We start from the raw sequence: 18,999 nt of genomic DNA on the forward strand, positions 1-18,999 counted from the left end.
TTGGCTTTATTTCTGGGCTCTCTATTCAGTTCCATTGGTCTGTGTGTCTTTTTTTGTTCCAATAACAAACTGTTTTAATTATTATGGCTTTGTAGCATAGCTTGAAATTTGGAAGTGTGATACCTCCTTTCTCCTTTGTTTTTATCAATAGGGTTTTGGCTATTAGTGGTTTTTTGTGGTTACATATGAATTCCATCAGTATTTGTTCTATATTTCTTTTTTTTTTTTTTAAAGATTTATTTATTTATTTACTTACACAAGCACCGGGTACATTCAGAATCAAGGGAGGGTGAGAGAATTCACCAGAGCCAGAGCAGGGAACAGAACAGGCAGACTGATGAAATACACTGCTGAGGGGAGCAGATGCAGCAGGAGAGGTCTGTGCACCATGTGGGACCCTTGCCAGGCAGCCAGGGATTGAACCCGTGCTGAAGAGGCTGTGGGCAGCTTCGCAGCCCAGCACTCAAACGCTGCACCACCAGGGGAGGCCCAATATTTGTTCTATTTCTTTGAAGAATGTCATTGATATTTTTATTGGAATAGCATTGAATCTTTATATTACTTTTGGGAGGATGGCCATTTTAATAATGTTAATTCTTCCAATCCATGAGCAGGGGATCCCTTTCCATTTCTTTGTGTCTTCTTCAATTTCTTTTAACAGTGTTTTATAACTTTCTTTGTATAGGTCTTTCACCTCTTGTGTTAGGTGTATTCAGAATGGAGATTTTCAATGGCACCTTTCTTACTTTCCCCAGGAACTCTGGATGGGAACACCCCTCCTCAGCGTCAGGACGTGAACAGTGATTTCTTCCTTCTTTTCAGCGTGGTAGATGAAAACCTTAGCTGGCATATTGATGAGAATATTGATACTTACTGCTCAGCTCCTTTTACAGTAGACAAAGAAGATGAGGCCTTTCAGGAGAGCAATAGGATGCATGGTGAGCTGGAGGAAGGTGGTCACACTCTGTGTATAGAAGGTCTTACTAGGATAAGTGGGTGCTTTTACATGCCAGGTATTTTTTACTTTTCACAAAGACCAAAAATTATAAATTAATTTTCTCTGTTTTACTTATTAAAAAACTGAGACTCCAGGATTATGCAACAGATGAATGACACACCGAAATTCCAACCCTAATCTGTTCAACTGCTTAGGTTGTACTCTTGCCAATAGTCTACCCTGCCTCCTAATGTGGAATGATCTAGGCAGTTCACTCCAAAGTCAGATATTATATGCCTACTCACTTGTCCACTAATGTAATTCATTAACTGTTTTGGGGTCTGAAAAGGATGCAAGATGGAAATTCACCATCTTATTAACATAAAACTACAGACACAAAAAATCTGTCATGTTCAAAGAATTGATTTTAAGAATAGAATCAAGTTGATTTTGCTTTTGTTTAATTAATGGAAAGATTTAGTTACCTCTCGTGGCATAGGTGAGCTCAAGGCCAAACAGTCCCAAATGGAGGTAAAACTCAAAGAAAAGCTGAAAAGGATGGCTTTGGTTGTTCAAATTTCTCTTGGTTTCTATACCAATTGTAACTATGGTAATTAGTCTGCTAACTTGACAATTATCCTGTTGAAATTTCAGAAGGAATTGGCCTGGAAGAAAAGAATAGCCTGTAAAATAAACTCCATTTCTTAGAGTAATTTTCTCAGATTGCTGTGTTAGAATCTTGGATTACCATTTAATAGCTTCATAGTTTTGGGAGAGAAATAACTTTACCTCCCTGAGCTTGATCTTCTTATATTTTTTGGTGTGAGATAAATGCTAGACACTGATTTTCCAGGGCTATTTGTGAGATTAAAATGATATAATGTTTATAATCATTCATCATAGTGTGCTTTTAAAAAACTTCATCTTAATGTTATCTATTAGTACTGCGTTCTCCCATTGAAGTATTCTTTCCTAATGTTGATATTTTATTGGATTTTCTTTTGCAGCAATCAATGGTTTTGTCTTTGGGAACTTACCAGAGCTGAGCATGTGTGCACAGAATCGTGTCGCTTGGCATTTATTTGGCATGGGCAATGAAGTAGATGTCCACACAGCTTTCTTCCATGGGCAGATGTTGACCATACGGGGCCACCACACTGATGTGGCTAACCTCTTTCCTGCCACCTTTGTGACTGCTGAGATGGTTCCCCAAGAGCCTGGTACCTGGTTAATTAGCTGTCAAGTGAATAGTCACTTGCAAGGTGAGATACAACATATCTGAGCTTTGAGATATATAAGAGATGTGTCAATAATCATCAGCAGAACCTGGATTTCTGTGCTGAAACCATAAGAGATGTCTTTCAGGCAAAACAGCTAGGCATAAAAAATTGAACACAATACTAGTAGTCTGGGGACATGTAAAATTATCTACTGGCTCAGGCAGTAAAGACTTAAAGGGTGATCTCAGGAACATCTCTCTGAACTGACTTCCATCATTTCTCTTTTTTAAAGATTATTTATGCATACAAGAACTAGGGTACAGGCCAGAGGTGTTGGGGTGAGAGGATTCACCAGAGACAAAGTGGGGAACAGAACAGGCAGACTGAAATATACTGCTGAAGGGAGCAGCTGGAGAGGTCTGCTGCACCATGTGGGTAGCTTCCTGGCTGGCCGGGGATCAAACTTGTGCTGCACAGTCTGTGGATAGCTTCACAGTGCTGTGCTTAACCCCTTGCACCAGCAGGGAGGCCTGACTTTCACCGTTTCTAACATATGATAACATAAGGGTAGATAAGTGAACCTTTAAACTGCTTTTTTTTAAATTAGAAATCTAAAGAATTAAGGCTTGGAAGTATATGTGGTTTATTGAACATAAAATGAGGAAAAGATTAATTAAAGAGGAGTAAGGTTTATGTAGGAGATCATGGAGTATTGTGGGCAAATAGTAACACTCCAGTTGAAACCCAAAAGTAATAATGGTAGAAGGTTTGGTTTTTAGAGGGAGAATGAAATAATGGCACAGTGTACTTAAGAGTATCAAAGGAGAGGAAAAATGTATGAAACAACAGAAAGAGTACTAGGGAAGTAATTAGAAGTTTCTTATTATTGTCTCAATTCTCTGAAAAACTGACTGTGTGACTTTGGAAAAGTCAATTCCCACTTTAGGGTCTCATTTCCCACATCTGTAAAATAGAGGTTTTGGTCTAAAGCATCTCCAGGATTCTTTTAAGTTACCACGTTCTGGAATTGTTTGATGTATGGCGTATTAGATGAGTGTCAGGAAAATGATATACAAATATGTGGAAGTAGATTTGAGTAGTTGAAGAGTTATAAGATGGTGGGATAATAAGTCTGAGGAGGTAGGTTTGACCACTATGGGCCAGTTATACCTGATCCATCATCTAGTTTTAGCCTTCAGTCCCAAAGATACCTCAGTAAGAGAGTATGAATGAGGATGGAGGTTAGTGATACAGAACAATAATAAAGCAACCATGGACTTTAGAGAAGGACAAGTCTGGATTTCAATCCTGGTTTCACCAATTATTTAGTTACCTTTGGTAAGTCATGGTACTTCTCTAAGCCCCTGTTTCTTCATCTAAGGATTATAATATTGAATGCTACCTCATAAAGTTATAAGGAAGTTTCAGAGAGATAATATAATTTTGAATCATAGAAACTAGGGGAATGATGAGACCAAGACAGTGTATATAGAAGAAGTAAATGAGCATCAAATTTGCAGTTAAAAATCTAGAGACTTAAGACTTAACTTCACCACTAACTAGCTGTGTGATGTTGGGCAAGTTATTTTACCTCTTTGATCCTTAATTTTCTTCATCTACAGAAGGAAACATTAAGATAATGAGGATTGATGGAGATAACTTGCAAATCACCTGACACAGAACCTGGCATATAATACATATTCAACAAAAGTGAACATGCTTTCCTCCTCTTCATACCTCATATTTCTAATTTACAAATTTCAGATCTTTTTGGGATATTAGGAGAAACAAATGAGAAAATGCACCTGAATGACCTCTATACGTTGTCAGTCAAATATAAAGCAGTATCATCCATTACCATTATGTCTCAATGTAATAACTTCCATATTTGGAGACACTACTTAAAATGTATATTTTCCTGCAGTCCAAGTCTGAAGCTACATGTCCATGTGTAGAAGACATTCCATTGTTTTGGAGAGATTCCCACTTTACAAATAAATTACTTTCTTTAAATTTGGTACTCCCAAACACTATGTCTCCCAATTTAAAAAATAGGGATTAAAGCTCAGATATGGAAGTGATTTGCCTAAAGTCATACAGATAGTGATAACGTGTGGATTTAATTTCAGGTATTCTGACTTTAAATTCTGTGATATTGCTACAATGTAAGCCTTTGGAGGGGCAGGAATGAGGATATAGTAAATGACAGTGGTGGTGAGCAGGCAGAAGTAATGGTCTCCCTTTCTCTCATAGAGGATCTTGAAAAGTAAGATAAAGTGACCCATTTAGAGTTAGGCATAGAGTTTACTGGAGAGTGAGAGGGAAAACATTAGGAGGAGAAGGGTGGGTTCTCTGGATAGAAGACATTTTGTGTTGAATGGGCATGTCAATAATGATGTTCTTCTTCCAGGTGGCATGCAAGCACTTTACAAGGTTAAATCTTGCTCCATGGTCCCTCCTGTGAGCTTACTCACAGGCAAAGTCCGGCAGTACTTCATTGATGCCCATGAGATTCAATGGAACTATGGTCCAATGGGACATGATGGGAATTCTGGGAAGAATTTGAGGGAGCCAGGCAGGTAAGAGGCAGTGGGGTCCCTCTCCCTACTCCTCGCCAATCTCCAGATACCTTTCGCTCCATCTCAGGAATCTGTCACTTCATTTCGGTGTCACAATCATTGTCAAGCTGGGTTAGATTATGCAACTGTAAGCCAAATTCTTGTCATCCCCTGGAGAGTTTGCTCTTAGGGACTTAAAAAGCTTTTTATAAGATTATGTCATCACCAGCAAAGGATCCAAGCAGAGTTTGAAACATTTCCTGATGAAATTCCAGTTCAATTCAGAGAAAGAAGACTCAGATCAGACCAAATTTGTTGAAATGACATTTCTTAAATACTCCTTTATTTTACTCATTATTTACCTCCTTGTTCCTGCCTTTTTCCTCCCATAGTCTGAAGGAGGCATTTAAGCAGGAATTTTAAAAAGCACTCTGAGAAGTGAAGGAAAAAAGGGAAGAAATCTGCCTTGTAGTCATTTCAAAAGAATTTTTCAAATGTCTTCTCTGTCATCCATGACTCAGATATGGGCAAGCTAGAGCAGAGGTTTAGAACCCTATTCAAGTGGTAGACCTTGATTTAGACCAACTCATTGGGCTATATGTGATGCTAGGACTTTCACTGAAAAGGTGCTTGGTAGATGACTAGGAGACTTTGTGGGGGAATATCCTAGAGCACCCATCATGCTATTTTTTTTCTTCCAGCAGGGAATAATGGAATGAATCTACAGGAAACATAGGAAAGTAGGCATGTGGGTCTCACTCAGCATGACTTCTAGAATCTCTAACTGAACTTGCTAATTTAGTGGGATTTCATTTTGGAATGAAGGATATTCTTGATTAAGGGGAGAATGGTTTATGAGTACCTGAGTATGACTAAGTACAGATGTAAGACTATGTAACTTTTGAAGGCAGAAATGCTCCCAGTGTCTGGAATTTATAACCAAGACAATTTCAGCCTATTACAAAGAAAAACTCCAATCATCAAAATTATCCAAAGGTAACATAAATTGCTTTCTCTGAAAATGAATTCCCTGACTTTGGAAAGGCTCAAACACTTATCACTGGTGTCACCAGAGGAAATAGCTTAACTGGGTGGGAATTAAGCTGATTGCTCTTTGAGGTTTTCCCTAACCATAAAAATCTATAAGTTGATGAAACCAAGGGTGACATTGGCATCATTTGATACATAATTAAATCATGTTGCATTTGTATCCTTACATGCCAGTGGCTCAGAGAAGTTCTTCCAGAGGAGCTCCAGCCGAATTGGGGGAACTTACTGGAAAGTTCGATATGAAGCCTTCCAAGATGAGACATTCCAAGAAAAGGTGCAGCTTGAAGAAGATAAGCATCTTGGAATTTTGGGTGAGGAGCTCTTTACTTGTGAAGTCCATTGACTAGAGCCAATGAACAGGGAGGGCTCAGAAACTGGAGCCAGAGGCACACTCTAGACATGTTTCTCCCAAAGTGAGTCCCGAAATATGAGTGTTTTGTGAAAAAGTAGTATGGTTATGAATGTGTTTGCAAAACACTTGGCTAAATATATTCAAATAATTTTCTTTGCTGCAGGGCTTCTCAGATCCTTGGATTCACTTTCATTCATCATGAATCTTCAAGATGGGAATAGAATATATAGCACTTCTCATATTAGCTTAACTATTGAACCTTTTTCAGTGAACATCATCTGCTGCTTGTATAGATCACACTTTGAAAGTGATTTCTCTAGGTATATTTCTGAAAAAAAGGCTATCTAGATTTTTTGAAAAAATGGGACCAGGAGCAGACATTTGCATGGCATGCAGACATAATTGCTCTGGTGAGGGATGCAGAACAAGGTTTAAGAGACTGACCTGGGAGAAGGTATCCAGAAGAGCTAAAGCAGAGTAGAAATATTATGCAAGATTATCTGTGGTTTATTCACTTGGTGAAAATACGAAAGTAAGTTGAACAGATAAAAGAAAACTTTGGAAATGAAAGTAATAGAACATATTCTATCGATAGGTATGTGCCAGTAGATTTTTTTTTTCAAGATTCCATTTTTTTAAAGATTTATTTATTTATTTATTTATTTATACAAGTAGTGGATACAGTCAGAAGCGTGGGAGGGTGAGAGAATTCACCAGAGCCAGAGCATGGAGCAGAATAGGCAGGACCGAGGTACACTGCTGAGGGGAGCAGTAAGAGCGGCAGGAGAGGTCTGCGCACCATGTGGGACCCTCATCGCTGGCCAGGGATCGAACCAGCGCTGCAGAGGCTGCAGGCAGCTTCACATGCCAGAGCTCAACCTCTGCGCCACCGGGGAGGCTCTGTGCCAGTAGATTCTACATAAGTAGTTGGTCTTACATCAGCTGTCTAGAGAGATATAATGAGCAGAAATCTACCTAAGAAAATAGAGTAGATATTATTAAATTGTATCATTAGCTGATGTTTCAATTCCAGTCTTTTCATCCCTTCATTTTTAATATTGTGGTAAAAAACACACAATAGTTATGACCTTAATCATTTTGTGTGTATAGTTTAGTGGTATTAAATGCATTATTAAATACATAACTTCTTTCATCTTGTAAAGCTGTAACTCTATACTGATAAACAATAACTCTCATTTTCCCCTCTCCGAACTCCTGGCAACCACTATTCTACTTTCTGTGCTATGTGTTTGACTACTCTAAGCACTTCATATAAGTGGAATCATACACCATTTGTCTTTTTGTAACTGGCTTATTTCACTTAGCATTATGTATTAAAGATCCATCCACGTTGTAACTTATTGAATAACTTCCTTCCTTTTAAAGACTTAATTATGTGCCATTTTATACATAATGCCTTTTTTATCCATCCTTTCATGAACACTTGTGCGACTTTCACATTTTAGCTGTTGTGAATAATGCTTCTATGAAGATAGGTGTAGAAATACCTCTGTAAGACTGTGCTTTCAATTCTTTTTTTAAAGATTTATTTATTTATTTATTTATACATACATGCGTACATACATAATAACATACAAGCAGTGGGTACAGTCAGAAGCGCGGGAGGGTGAGAGAATTCACCAGAGCCAGAGCGGGGAGCAGAGCCGGCAGAAGGACCGAAGTACACTGCTGAGGGGAGCAGCGGGCAGCAGCAGAGGTCTGCGTGCCATGCGGGACCCTCCTCCAGTGGCCGAGGAGCAGCCAGGGATCGAACTGGCGCCGCAGAGGCTGCGGGCAGCTTTGCAACCCAGTGCTCAACCACTGCGCCACCGGGGAGGCCGTGTGCTTTCAATTCTTTTTGGTATATACCCTAAAGTTCAAATCCTGGAAACTATGGAAATTAAATATTTAAATTTTTGAGGAACCATAATTGTTGTATCATTTTATATTCCTACAAAGAGTGCACATACATTCCAATTTCTCCATATCCAACCACTTATTTTCTGTTTTTATTGATAGTAGCCATCCTAAAGGATGTGATGTGGTAGCTCAATACAGTTTTCACTTGCAGTTATAGTGATTAGTGATGTTGAGCGTCTGTTATGTGCCTATTGGTCATTTATCTCCTTTCTTTTTTTTTTAAATAATAAATTTTATTTTTATATTCCCCATACAATTGCAGCCCCCCCCATTCTGACCCCAATCCCTCCCCTCCCGCCCCCGCCCCCCTAAAATTGTCTCTGATTCATAGTTTTTTGTTGATTTTGATTTTCATTTTCTTATAGTTATTCATTTTCCTGGTCCCTTATTTAAGTTTTCTAGATTCCTGCTATGAGTGAGACCATCCGGTATTTTTCTTTTTCTTTTTGGCTTATTTCACTGAGCATGATCCCTTCCAGCGCCATCCATGTTGCTGCAAATTGCATGTGTTTATCTTTTTTGAATGCTGAGTAATATTCCATGGTGTATATGGACCACATCTTCCTGATCCAGTCATCTATTTTTGGGCATTTGGGTTGTTTCCAAAGCTTAGCTATTGTAAACAGTGCTGCTATAAACATAGGGGTGCAGGTGTTCTTTGGAATTGATGTTTCTGTGTCCTTTGGGTAAATACCTAGGAGGGGAATTGCTGGATCATATGAAAGCTCTATGTTTAGTAGGTCCAGAAATCTCCACACAGCTCTCCACAGTGGTTGGACCAGTTTGCACTCCCACCAACAGTGCAGAAGAGTTCCTTTTTCTCCACACCCTCGCCAACATTTGTTGTTGCTAGTTTTTTTAATATGTGCCATTCTCACTGGTGTAAGATGGTATCTCATGGTAGTTTTGATTTGCATTTCCCTGATTACAAGTGATGTTGAGCATTTTTTCATATGCCTGTTGGCCACTTGCATTTCCTCTTTGGAGAAGTTTCTTTTGAGCTCTTCTGCCCATTTTTTGACTAGATTATTTTCTTTGTTGTTGTTGAGTCTCATCAGCTCTTTGCAGATTTTTGTGATCAGTCCTTTATCATTAGTGTTGGGTGCAAAAATGTTCTCCCAGTTGGTGGGGTTTCTCTTTGTTTTTGTTATTGTCTCTTTTGCTGTGCAGAAGCTCTTTAATTTGATGTAGTCCCAGCTGTTTATCTTTGCATTCACTATCACTGCTTTGGGTGATGTGTCTGTAAAGATGTCTTTGATGTGCAAATCACGTAGTGTTTCGCCTATATTTCCTTCTATATATTTTATGGTTTCAGGTCTTATGTCTAGTTCTTTAATCCATTTTGAGTTGATTTTTGTGTATGGTGTGAGGTAGTGGTCAAGCTTCATTCTTTTGCATGTAGCGACCCAGTTTTCCCAGCACCATTTATTGAACAAACTTTCTTTGCTCCAATGCATAGTCTTTGCTCCTTTGTCAAAGATTAGTTGACCATAAATCTGTGGGTTTATTTCTGGATTTCTATTCGATTCCATTGGTCTGTATGTCTGTTCTTGTTCCAATACCATGCAGTTTTGATGATTATGGCTTTGTAGTATAGTTTGAAGTCTGGGAGTGTGATGCCTCCATTCCCTTCTTTTTTTTTCAGGAGAGCTTTGGCTATTCGGGTTTTTTTGTGATTCCATATGAATTTCATCAATAATTGTTCTATTTCTTTGAAGAATGACATTGAAATTTTGATTGGAATAGCATTGAATCTGTATATTGCTTTTGGAAGGATGGCCATTTTAATAATGTTTATTCTTCCAATCCATGAGCAGGGGATGTCTTTCCATTTCTTTGTGTCTTCTCCTATTTCTTTTAACAGTGTTTTATAGTTTTCTTTGTATATGTCCTTTACCTCTTTTGTTAGATTTATTCCCAAATATTTGATTTTTTTTGTTTCAATAAAAAAAGGGATGTTTTTTTTTTTTATTTCTTCTTCTTCAGATTTATTGTTTGTGTATAGGAAGGCTACTGACTTTTGCGTGTTGATTTTGTATCCTGCCACTTTACTGAAGTGATTGATGAGTTGAATTAGTTTCTCTGTGGAGTTTTTGGGGTTCTCTATGTATATTATCATATCATCTGCAAATAGTGATAGTTTGACTTCTTCTTTTCCTATTTGGATTCCTTGGATGTCTTTCTTTTGTCTTATTGCTCTGGCTAGGACTTCCAGTATTATATTGAAAAGCAGTGGTGAGAGTGGACAGCCTTGTCTTGTTCCACATCTTAATGGAATTGCTTTCAGCTTTTCACCATTGAGAATGATACTGGCTGTTGGCTTCTCATAGATGACCTTTATGATGTTGAGGTATGTACCTTGTATCCCAAGAATTTCAAGGGCTTTTATCATGAATGGGTGTTGCACTTTGTCGAAAGCTTTCTCAGCATCTATTGATATTATCATATGGTTTTTATATTTCTTTTTGTTGATGTGTTGGATAATGTTGATTGATTTTCGGATTTTAAACCATCTTTGTGTCTCTGGAATGAATCCTACTTGGTCGTGGTGAATTATCTTATGGATACATTGTTGGATTCTGATAGCTAAAATTTTATTGAGGATTTTTGCATCAGTGTTCATTAGGGAGATTGGCCTGTAGTTTTCCTTTTTTGTGTTGTCCTTGTTTGGTTTTGGTATTAGTGTAATGTTGGCTTCATAGAACGTGTTTGGTATTGTCCCTTCCTTCTCAATTTTTTGGAAGAGTTTGTGAAGGATAGGCACTAATTCGTCTCTGAATGTTTGGTAGAATTCATTTGTAAATCCATCAGGTCCTGGGCTTTTGTTTTTGGGGAGGTTTTTGATTACCATTTCAATTTCGCTAATTGTAATTGGTCTGTTTAGGTGTTCTATTTCTTCTTTATCTAGCTTTGGGTGATTGTAGAGTTGTAGGAATTTGTCCATCTCCTCTAGATTGTTAAACTTGTTTCCATATAACTGTTCATAGTAGTTACTGATTATTCTTTTGATTTCTGCTGTGTCCGTTGTGATTTCTCCTCTTTCATTGATGATCCTGTTTATTTGTGCTTTCTCCCTTTTTTCCTTTGTGAGCCTGGCTAGGGGTTTGTCTATTTTATTGATTTTTTTCAAAGAACAAGCTCTTGGTTTCATTGATCTTTTAGATTGTTTTTTTAGTTTCAATTTCATTTATTTCTGTTTTGTTTTTTATTATTTCTTTTCTTCTACTGGTTTTGGGTTTTTTTTTGTTGTTCCTTTTCTAGATCTTTGAGCCTCGAGATTAGGTTGTTTCTTTGAGTTCTTTCTTGTTTCTTGATGTGAGCTTCTATTGCTATATATTTTCCTCTTATTACTGCTTTTGCTGCATCCCATACATTTAGGATATTGGTGTCCTCCTCGTCGTTCAATTCAAAGAATTTTTTAATTTGTTCTTTGATCTCCTCATTAGTCCAGTGGTCTTCCAGTAGTGTGGTTTTTAATCTCCATGAGGTAGGAAAGTTCCTTGCCTTCTTTTTATGGTTTATTTCTAGTTTGATGCCTTTATGGTCAGAAAAGATGTTTGATATGATTTCAATCTTGGTGTATCTGTTGATGTTTGTCTTGTGCCCCAGTATGTGATCGATCCTGGAGAATGATCCGTGTGCGCTTGACAAAAATGTGTACTCCGTTTTTTTGGGGTTTAGTGTTCTATAGATGTCTTTTAAGCCCAATTGCTCTAGGTCCTTATTTAGAGCTTTGGTTTCTTTACTTTTTTTTTGTCTTGTTGATCTATCCATTGTTGATAGTGGTGTGTTGAAGTCTCCCACTACGTATGTGTTTTCTCTGATGTCTGTTTTCAGAGAGGACAACAGTTGTCTGATATATTTTGGTGCTCCTTCGTTTGGTGAGTATATGTTAATGAGTGTTATTTCTTCTTGAAGTATTGTCCCCTTGATCATAATGTAGTGACCATTGGGGTCTCTTTTTATCTTTTTGAGTTTGAAATCTGTTTTATCTGATATAAGTATAGCTGTTCCTGCTTTCGTTTTTGGTCCATTTGCTTGTAGGATTTTTTCCATCCTTTAACTTTGAGCCTATTTTTATCTTTTGTAGCTAAATGTGTTTCCTGGAGACAGCAAAAGTTTGGGTTTTGTTTCTTAATCCAGGCTGCAACTCTGTGTCTTTTTATTGAAGAGTTTAGTCCATTTACATTTAGAGTTAATATTGATATGTTAGCATCTGTATTTGCCATTGTGATTGTCTTTCCTTTGATTTTATTTATTTATTCTTTTAATAACTTTTTTTTTTTGGCCTTCTTTCATTGTTATTCGTCCCTCTGAGGTTCTGGCTTTAGGACTCCTTGTAGTATTTTTTGGAGTGGTGGTTTAGTTGTAATGAAATTCCGGAGTTTCTGTTTGTCTGGGAAGGTCCATATTCTTTCTTCAAAGAGGAAGGAGAGCTTTGCGGGATAGAGTATTCTTGGTTGGCATCTGTTTTCTTGGAGTCTGTTGACTATGGCCCTCCACTCTCTCCTTTCCCGTAGTGTTTCTTCGGAGAAGTCTGATGTCAGCCTGATTGGTTTTCCTTTGAATGTTATCTGTTTCTTCCCTCTTGCCAGCTTCATTATTTTTTCCTTGTCCTGGATTCTTGGGAGCTTTACTATTATGTGTCTTGCTGTATTTTTTCTTTCGTCGTGGAAGTTTGGTGTTCTTCTTGCTTCTTGTATATCAATTTTCAGCTCCTTCTTCACATTTGGGAAGTTCTCTTCAATTATCTCTTTGAATATTTTCTCTGTTCCTACATCTCTCTCCTCTTCTTCTGGTATTCCTATAACTCTTATATTTCCTTTCCTCATGGAGTCAGATAGTTCCCGAAGTCTTTCTTCGTTCTTTTTCCTTCGTACTTCTCTTTACTTTTCTGTTTTGGTTCTTTTTATTTCTGTGTCTTCAAGTGTACTTATTCATTCTTCCATTTCATCTAATCTGCTTTCATTGCTTTTCACAGAATTCTTTAGTTCTTCCATTAATTCTTTGATCTCCTGCATTTCTTTTACTTCCCTCTTTAGGGACTCAATTTCATTCTTCTGACCACTGTTTTCCCTCTCTAGGGACCCAATTGCATTCTTCTGATCGTTGATTATTTTTCCCTTATCATTGTTTTCCTTTATGACTTCTGTCAGTTTTTTAATCACGGCAATTTTAAATTCTCTTTCTGGAAGGCTCAGAAGTTCTTCCAAGTTAATGTCGTTGAAATCTGGGGGCTGGTTTTCTTTTTGTGGTGTGTTTTTTTCCTGGGGAGTTTCTAGGTTGCGTGTGGTTCTTCTACTCCCTACTGTCTGTTTTCTAATTTTTCGTATGCGTTGGGACTGTGTGTTGTTGGGACTGGCCGGCATCTTGGGCGAGCTTCTCTGCTCCCCTCTGGTTCCTCCAGGAGCCATATGTCAGTTTCAAGCAGTCTTTACTGGAGAAAGGTCCTTTTCTAAAATGCCGATGTGGGGACACACTCCCCTGTGCGCCTGGTCTGCCCGGCGGTGGGTTCCTGCTCCCCCTCTGGGCTTGGACTGCATGCCAGAGGGGGTCTGGCGTGGTCGAACTTCCCCCGCTCACCTCTGGCTCCTGAGGAAGCCTTCTTTACTGAAGAAATGTAGTCTTTACTGAGGAAATGTCCCTGTTCTAAAATGGTGATGTGGGACACACTCCCTGCGGGTCCGGTCTCAGGCACACTCTTCTGCGCGCCTGGTCTGCCCTGGCTGTGGGTGCTCGCTCCCCCTGTGGGCTCAGACTACTGGTCGGAAGGGGCCCGGTGTGGGCTATCTCCCCAGCTGGCCACTGGCTCCTCCAGGAGCCTCTGCTGGCTTCAAGTCGCTAGGTGGCGCCAGAGATCTCTCCTAGAGCCCTTGGGGAGCTGATTTTCCACCCCGTGGGACAGGGAACAGCACGGGAATGGTAGGGTAAACCTCAACGGCTTTGGGGTGCTGTGTCTGCCTTGTGCCCCACCATCGTGGGGAACCCACGCCCCTAATTTCGTGCCCCGGGTCTCAGTTCCAAAGCCCTCAGTTCCAGGACGCGGGCTGTAGCCCAGTTCAGTGGCGTGGGAATGGCGCCTTTTGAATCCCGCTCCCGTGCCTGGGCGCCTGGTTCCTTCCACTCAGTGAGGGCCTCCGCGCGTCTCCCTGCAAGCCTAGGTCGCAGGCGCCGGGACCTGCGCTTGCTTTTCAACTGCACTGCTTTTCCGTGCAATCCCGATCCCTATCCCGATCCGAGTCTGCTTTTCCAGCGCGCTGCTTTTCCGGGCAAGCTTACCGGGCGGCCCGGGGCTGTGTGCTGGTGCTGGCCTCCTCCTGGGGGGCGGGGTCTCTCTTTAATGGCACCTGGAGCTCACCTCCGCGGATCCTGCAGGATTCTCCGCAGCTCCAGTTCGTGGGGTGTGGTGGCTGAAATAGTTCCTTTCCACTCACAGTCCCGCTTGCTGCATAGTTTGTTCTTGATGGTCCTTTTAGTTAGTTTTTTTTTTTTTTTCCTTCCTCCTCTCTGCTGGTCGGAGAGTGCCGACTTTGTGGGCGGGGGAGGGGAGCAGGGTTTTGCACTTTCCTCCCTTCTGGTCCTCTTTTATGGCAACTTTCTTCTTCGGGCAGTTTGCTGGCATCACCCGTTTATCTTCGGTGTCCCAGTTCTCACTGGGACCTGCCGCTTTTCCTCCCTATTAACTTTTTTTAATGGGAGATCTTACTCGCAGCGTCTCCTCGCTGCCATGTTGCTCCACCCATCCATTTATCTCCTTTCAAGAAATGTCTATTAAGGTACTTTGCCCATTATTAAATTGGGTTGTTTATTTTTTTTTTGTTGGTGAGTTTTAGAAGTCTGCTATATATTCTAGATTTAATCCTTTATCAGAAAAATTATATGCCAATGTTTCTACCCATTCTGTGGGTTGTCTTTCACTAAGTTGACAGTCTTTTGATGTACGTTAAAAAAATTCATGAGATCCCAGGCCTCCCCAGTGGCACAGCCAGTTGAATGCCATGCTATTAAGCTGTCCACAGCTTCAGCAGTGTGGGTTCGATTCTGGCCAGCTGGCGAGAATCCCACATGCTGAAACAGACCCTTCCTGTCTTGCCCGCTGTTCCCCTCAGCAGTGTATTTCTGTCATCTGCCTGTTCTGCTCCCTGCTCTGCCTCTGGTGAATCCTCTCACCCTCCTGCACCTCTGGCCTGTACCCCAGCTCTTGTATAAAAATAAATAAATCTTTAAAAAAATTCATGAGATCCAATATATCTGTTTTTCCTTTTGTTATCCATACCTTTAATGCCATAGCCAAGAAATCCTTAAGAAATTGTGAATATTTTGCCCTGTATTCTCTTCCAAGATTTGTAATTTTACATCTTACATTTTGGTATTTAATATATTTTAAGTTACTTTTTGTTTATAGTGTTAGGTGAGGGTGCATTTTCATTCTTTTGCTTGTGGAAATCCAGTTTTACCAGCATCATTTGTTTAAAAGATTGATCTTATATATGTAAGAGTTTATGTCTGAGCACTCTATCTCAGATATATATCTATATATATATATCTATATATATATATAGATATATATAGATACATATATCTTTATATTTGTACCACACTGTATTGATTACTATAATTTTCTAGTATTTTTTTAAAATCAGGAAGTGTCTTCCAGTTTTGTTCTTCTTCAAGATTGTTTTGACTCTCTAGGGTCCTTGAGAATAGATTTGAATATTAGGATGTGTTTTTTTATTTCTACAAAATCATTGGGATGTTGACATAGATTTCATTGAATCTGTAGATTACTTGGGAAAGTATTGAAGTTTTTAATTTAATTTAATACTAATATTTTTTAATAGAGGCATTTTTTTATTTATTTGTTTGTTTGTTTGTTTTGTTTATACATGCACTGGGTACAGTCAGAAGTGCAGGAGGGTGAGAGAATTCACCAGAGCCAGAGCGGGGAGCAGAGCTGGCAGAAGGACCGAAGTACACTGCTAAGGGGAGCAGCGGGCGGCAGGAGAGGTCTGGGCGCCATGTGGGACCCTCCTCTGGTGGCCGGGGAGCAGCCTGGGATCGAACTGGCACCACAGAGGCCACAGGCAGCTTCGCAACCCAGCACTCAACCGCTGTGCCACTGGGGAGGCCCAGTTTTTAATTTAATTTAGTTTAATTTCCTTACATTGTTGTTCATTATTGTACAGTAATGGGTTTCTCCCCTCAGATGTAGTCCCCATAGTTCTCTCACCACCATATCATTCATGAGCCATCACCATATTCCTTTGTGTTCTTCTATCCTCTGTTTTGACCCCCATCCCTCCCTTACTGCATGCCTCACATCTATGGTCAACTTGCTGGTTTTGTCTTTTTATTGACCTTTATTTTTTTTTGGTTTCTCTATATTCCACATATAAGTGAAACCATCCAATATTTATTTTTTTCTTTCTGATTTATTTTGGCTAGCATAATCCCTTCCATCTCCAATGCTACTACTAAACCCCCACTACAAGAAATATTACAAGAAGCCTTAAAATCTAACCAACAGCAGAATGAACATGAATAACTGAACAAGGTTTGGATCGAATCACAAAGCGATGACCAAAATGGAAATAACATACTTCCATGTATCAATAATTACCCTAAATGAAAACGATACAGTGTAGCTTTTTGGATAAGAATATAGAATACAACCTTCTGCTGCAGCCAGGAAACATAGCTAAACTCTAAAGATAAAAATTGATTGAAAATAAAAAGTTGGGGCCTACTGGGTGGCGCAGCGGTTGAGCACTGGGCTGTGAAGCTGCCCACAGCATCTGCAGTGCCGGTTCGTTCCCCGGCCGCAGGTGAGGGTCCCACATGGCGCACAGACCTCTCCTGCTGCACCTGCTGCTACCCTCAGCAGTGTCCTCCATCTATCTGCCTGTTCTGTTCCCTGCTCTGGCTCTGGTGAATTCTCTCACCCTCCCACGCTTCTGACTGTACCCAGTGCATGTATAAATAAATAAATAAATAAATCTTTAAAAAAAGACAATAAAAGGTTGGAAAACAATTTACAAGCAAATGGCCCCAAAAGAAGGCAGGGGTAGCCATATTTATATCAAAGAAAATAGACTTCAAACTAAAAAATATAGCAAGAGACACCAATGGACACTATATAATGATTAAGGGGACAATGTACCAGAAAGTCATAACACTCATCAATATATACTCACCAAATGAAGGAACAACAAAATACATTAGACAATTACTATCATCTCTGAAAACAGGCACTGGAGAAAACACATAGATGGTCATAGACTTCAACACCCCATGCTCACCAAGGGATAGATCCACAAGACAGAAATTAAGCAAGGACACAATAACCCTAAATGAAGATCTGGAACACATGGACCTAATAGACATCTATAGGACACTACACCTCCCTAAAAATGGAATACACATTTTTCTCAGATGCACATGGATCATTCTCCAGGATCAATCACATATTGGGTCCAAGAAAAACAGCAGCAAGAACAAGAAGATTGAAATCATACCACATACTGAAATTTTAATAATATTAACTCTTCCCATCCCATGAACATGGGATATGTTTCAGTTTATGTCTTTAGCAGTGTTTTGTAGTTTTCATTGTGTAAGTCTTTCATACCCTGGGTTGAGATCATTCTTAAGTATTTTATTATTTTTGATGTCATTTTAAATAAATTTGTTAGAGTATAGGATTCATTATTAAATTAGAGAAGTACAGCTGATTTTCATGTGCTAACTTTATATCTTACTACTTTGCTGAATTAATTTATTACTTCTAATAGTTTTTTCTGATGAAGACTTTTTAGGGGCTCTAGTAAGATTGTATCATCTGCAAACAGAGATAATTTTACTTTTCTTTAAATTTGGAATAATTTTATTTATTTTCTTTCATTTCTCTGGCTAAAATTTCCAGTATTATGTTGACTATAAGTTTTGGAATCCAACATCTTTTCCTTATTTGTGATCTCAGAGATAAAGCTTTGTGTCTTTAATTACTGGGTATGATATTCACTGTGGATTTTTGAAATATTGCTTTTATTAGGTTGAGCTAATCTCCTTTTATACATAGATCTAAAAATCTTTCTATTATGAAAGGATGTTGAATTTTGTTTCAAGATTTCCCTGCATCAGTTGAGAAGCTCATGTGCTGTTTACCCCTTATTTCTGTTAATGTGGTGTATTACTTTGATCAATTTTCATATGCTAAACTATCTTTGCATTCCAGTAATAAATTACACTTGGTCAAGTTGTTCATTATTTTAATATGTTGCTGAATTCAGTTTGCAACTATTTTGTTGAGAATTTTTTACATCAAAATTCATAAGGGGTATTTGCCTATAGTTTTCTTTTCTTGTAATACATTTGTGTGACTTTGGTATCAAGTTAATGCTGACATCAAAGAATGAGTTGAAAAGTATTTGACATCTTCAATTAAAAAAGTAAATGTTTGAGAAAAATTGGTATAAGCTATTTAAATATTTAGTATAATTAACCACTGAACCCATCAGATTAATGGATTATCTTTGTTGGGAGATTTTTGATTATTAATTCAATTACTTTACTGGTTACATTTTTATCTACATTTTCTATTTATTTATGATTTAGTCTTGATAGGTTGCTTATTTTATGAATTTATGCATTTCATCAAGTATATGCAGTTTCTAGCACAAAATTAGTCATGGTACTATTCTCTTATAATCTATTTTTATGAAATTGGCTGTAGTGTCCCCACTTTCATTTCTGTTTTTTAAAAATTTAATGGGGCCTCCCTGGCAGCACAGGATGTTAAGACACAACCTATGAAGCTATCCACAGCCACCAAAGCACGAGTTTGATCCCCAGCCAGGGAGCTACCCACATGGTGCAGCAGACCACTCCTGTCTCACCCACTGTTCCCCTTAGCCAAAGTATTTCAATCATTCTGCCTGTTCTGTTCCCCACTCTGTCTCTGGT

General features: G+C 38.9%; 1 protein-coding gene across 7 annotated transcripts in view; it reads left to right on the top strand.

Moving 5' to 3' along the window:
• HEPH (hephaestin) overlaps positions 1–18,999 on the top strand; it is a gene marked incomplete at both ends in the record, with an annotated part of 101,946 nt that overhangs the window by 5,465 nt on the left and 77,482 nt on the right. For all 7 annotated transcript variants that reach the window (XM_084259131.1, XM_084259129.1, XM_084259128.1 and 4 more), the window contains 4 exons: positions 756–938; positions 1,945–2,199; positions 4,568–4,736; positions 5,940–6,076. In XM_084259131.1, the coding sequence (XP_084115257.1) occupies positions 756–938; positions 1,945–2,199; positions 4,568–4,736; positions 5,940–6,076 (744 nt within the window). The remainder of the gene's footprint in view (positions 1–755; positions 939–1,944; positions 2,200–4,567; positions 4,737–5,939; positions 6,077–18,999) is intronic.

The sequence above is a fragment of the Talpa europaea genome (genome assembly GCF_964194135.1).
Source record: "Talpa europaea genome assembly, chromosome: X".
NCBI lineage: Eukaryota > Metazoa > Chordata > Mammalia > Eulipotyphla > Talpidae > Talpa > Talpa europaea.